The following is a 1902-nucleotide window of genomic DNA, read 5'->3' as shown; positions in this document are numbered from 1 at the left end:
CGATGACCTCCAGCAACACCTTTTGGGATCAGAGCCACGCAATGGGCAGTTGACCTCCACGGCAGGTGAGGGCTGTCCCAGCTCCATGGGGCCTCGGGGACAACTGTTCCCCCGGCCCTGGGGGCTGCTCGCTGCTCAAGTGCCCCCGTGACAGTTCTTCTCTCTCCCCTCTGCCAGGGCCACAGAGCCACCAGACCCCAGGCAGCTGCCCCCCTGGAGACAGGGTCTTCTCCCACCAGTTCTTGCGGCCTGAGCAGCTCCTCGAGGGGAAGGTAACTGGGCCAACTGGGCACCTGATGTGGCAGGAGAGAGGGCCACATTTGGGGCTCTCAGCCTAGCTCTTGCTGCACTGGGGACACAGGGGACTGGGTCTTGAGGACCCTGGGGACAGGTGGGTCTTGCCTAAGGAGATCCTGTCATCTTGCCTGGAGCAGCCAGGTCCTTCCAGCCCCTGCAGCCGTCATCACAGGTTGCTCTTTGCCCCATCCTCTTTCCCCAGGACGCAGAAGCCATTTACAACTGGCTGAGTGAGTTCCAGCTGGAGTCGTACACCGCCAACTTTCTCAATGCTGGCTATGACGTCCCCACCATCAGCCGCATGACCCCAGAGGTAAGGCAGGTCCTTACCCATTCTGGGCAGCATCCCCTCAAGCTGCCGGCAGCGGGTACCCACTGCCCCGTGCTCCCCGTGCCACTGCTGACCACAGCCCTGCTCTGCTCGCATTAGGATCTGACAGCCATCGGCGTGACCAAGCCAGGCCACAGGAAAAAGATCTCCACTGAGATTGGGCAGCTCAGCATTGGCTGCCCAACTACATCCCGGTGAGTGCCTGGCATCAGGCTTTGGTCCAGCACCCTCTTTCCCCCAGGTCTTTTCTCAGAGCTGTCTTACCCCAGGACAGGAGTGGGGTCTGTAAGTAAATACATGCTGCAACAGCCTATGTTAATGCAGTCAGAGAGACCCCAAAAATGCAGTCTCCTGGCCAGGGACAGGGAGGGGATGGATGAAAGTGCTGCCCATGCCTTGATGCTCATGGCAGCATCTCCGTGCTCTTTGCAGGCTGACCTGATGGATTGGCTCAGTGCCATCGGGTTGCCCCAGTACCACAAAAAGCTGGTGAACAATGGCTACGACTCCATCACCATCGTGACAGACCTGACGTGGGAGGATCTGCAAGAGATTGGCATCAACAAGCTGGGTGAGTCCCTGCCACTGTGCTGGGGTGGCCCAGGGCAGCCAAGTTTCCCACCCACGGTCCTCACGCCCCATTCTCCCCCAGGCTGGGAGGTGCAGGCATGTCCTGAGCACCTGGAAAGGGCAGTTCATGGCTGTCCCTAAAGACTCCCCTTGGCAGGCTGGAGCCAGGCTGAGCCAGGTGGATGCCGACCATAGTTTGTCTCCTCCCATAGGCAGGGTTTGCATAACCCGGAGGCCTTTGCCCCTGTTGGTGACGTGACCATGACGCTTCTTGGCCAGGAAGCAAAGGCCTTGGGGGCCAGAGCCAACCTAACGCCCCTTTCCTGTTGCAACTTTCCCACAGGCCACCAGAAGAAGATCATGTTGGCCGTCAAGAAGCTCAGAGACCTCCATAAAAGCCTCAACCAAGCAGAAGCAACTCTGGCAAGACGCAAAGTCCCTGGTGCCCTGGACATTGTCACCATCGAGTCGCTGGAGAACGGGGAGTGCCAGTCCCCACACACTCCCAAAATGACGACCTTCCAGGACAGCGAGCTCAGCTATGAGCTCCAGACGGCCATGTCCAACAGCTGCCATGAGACACTTGGTATCAAGAGCAGCCAGGGGATGTCCCGGAGCCAGGAAAGCATCGGGGTGAGGTCCCGGGGCTCGGGGCACTCGCAGGACAACGTGCTGTCCCGTCACCTCTCTAGCCCCTCGCAGGA

At 59.7% G+C, this 1902-nt stretch overlaps 1 protein-coding gene across 1 annotated transcript in view; it reads left to right on the top strand.

Annotated features, from left to right (window-relative positions):
- LOC104622398 (caskin-2-like) overlaps positions 1–1902 on the top strand; it is a gene marked incomplete at its 3' end in the record, with an annotated part of 8696 nt that overhangs the window by 6490 nt on the left and 304 nt on the right. Inside the window, 6 exon segments of the mRNA XM_010289161.1 lie at positions 178–272; positions 500–610; positions 728–797; positions 800–822; positions 1061–1199; positions 1542–1880. Coding sequence (XP_010287463.1) covers positions 178–272; positions 500–610; positions 728–797; positions 800–822; positions 1061–1199; positions 1542–1880 — 777 coding nt within the window.

The sequence above is a fragment of the Phaethon lepturus genome, unplaced genomic scaffold (genome assembly GCF_000687285.1).
Source record: "Phaethon lepturus isolate BGI_N335 unplaced genomic scaffold, ASM68728v1 scaffold26476, whole genome shotgun sequence".
Lineage (NCBI taxonomy): Eukaryota > Metazoa > Chordata > Aves > Phaethontiformes > Phaethontidae > Phaethon > Phaethon lepturus.
Note: the sequence above shows the minus strand (reverse complement) of the source record. Positions and strands in the feature narration are given on the sequence as shown.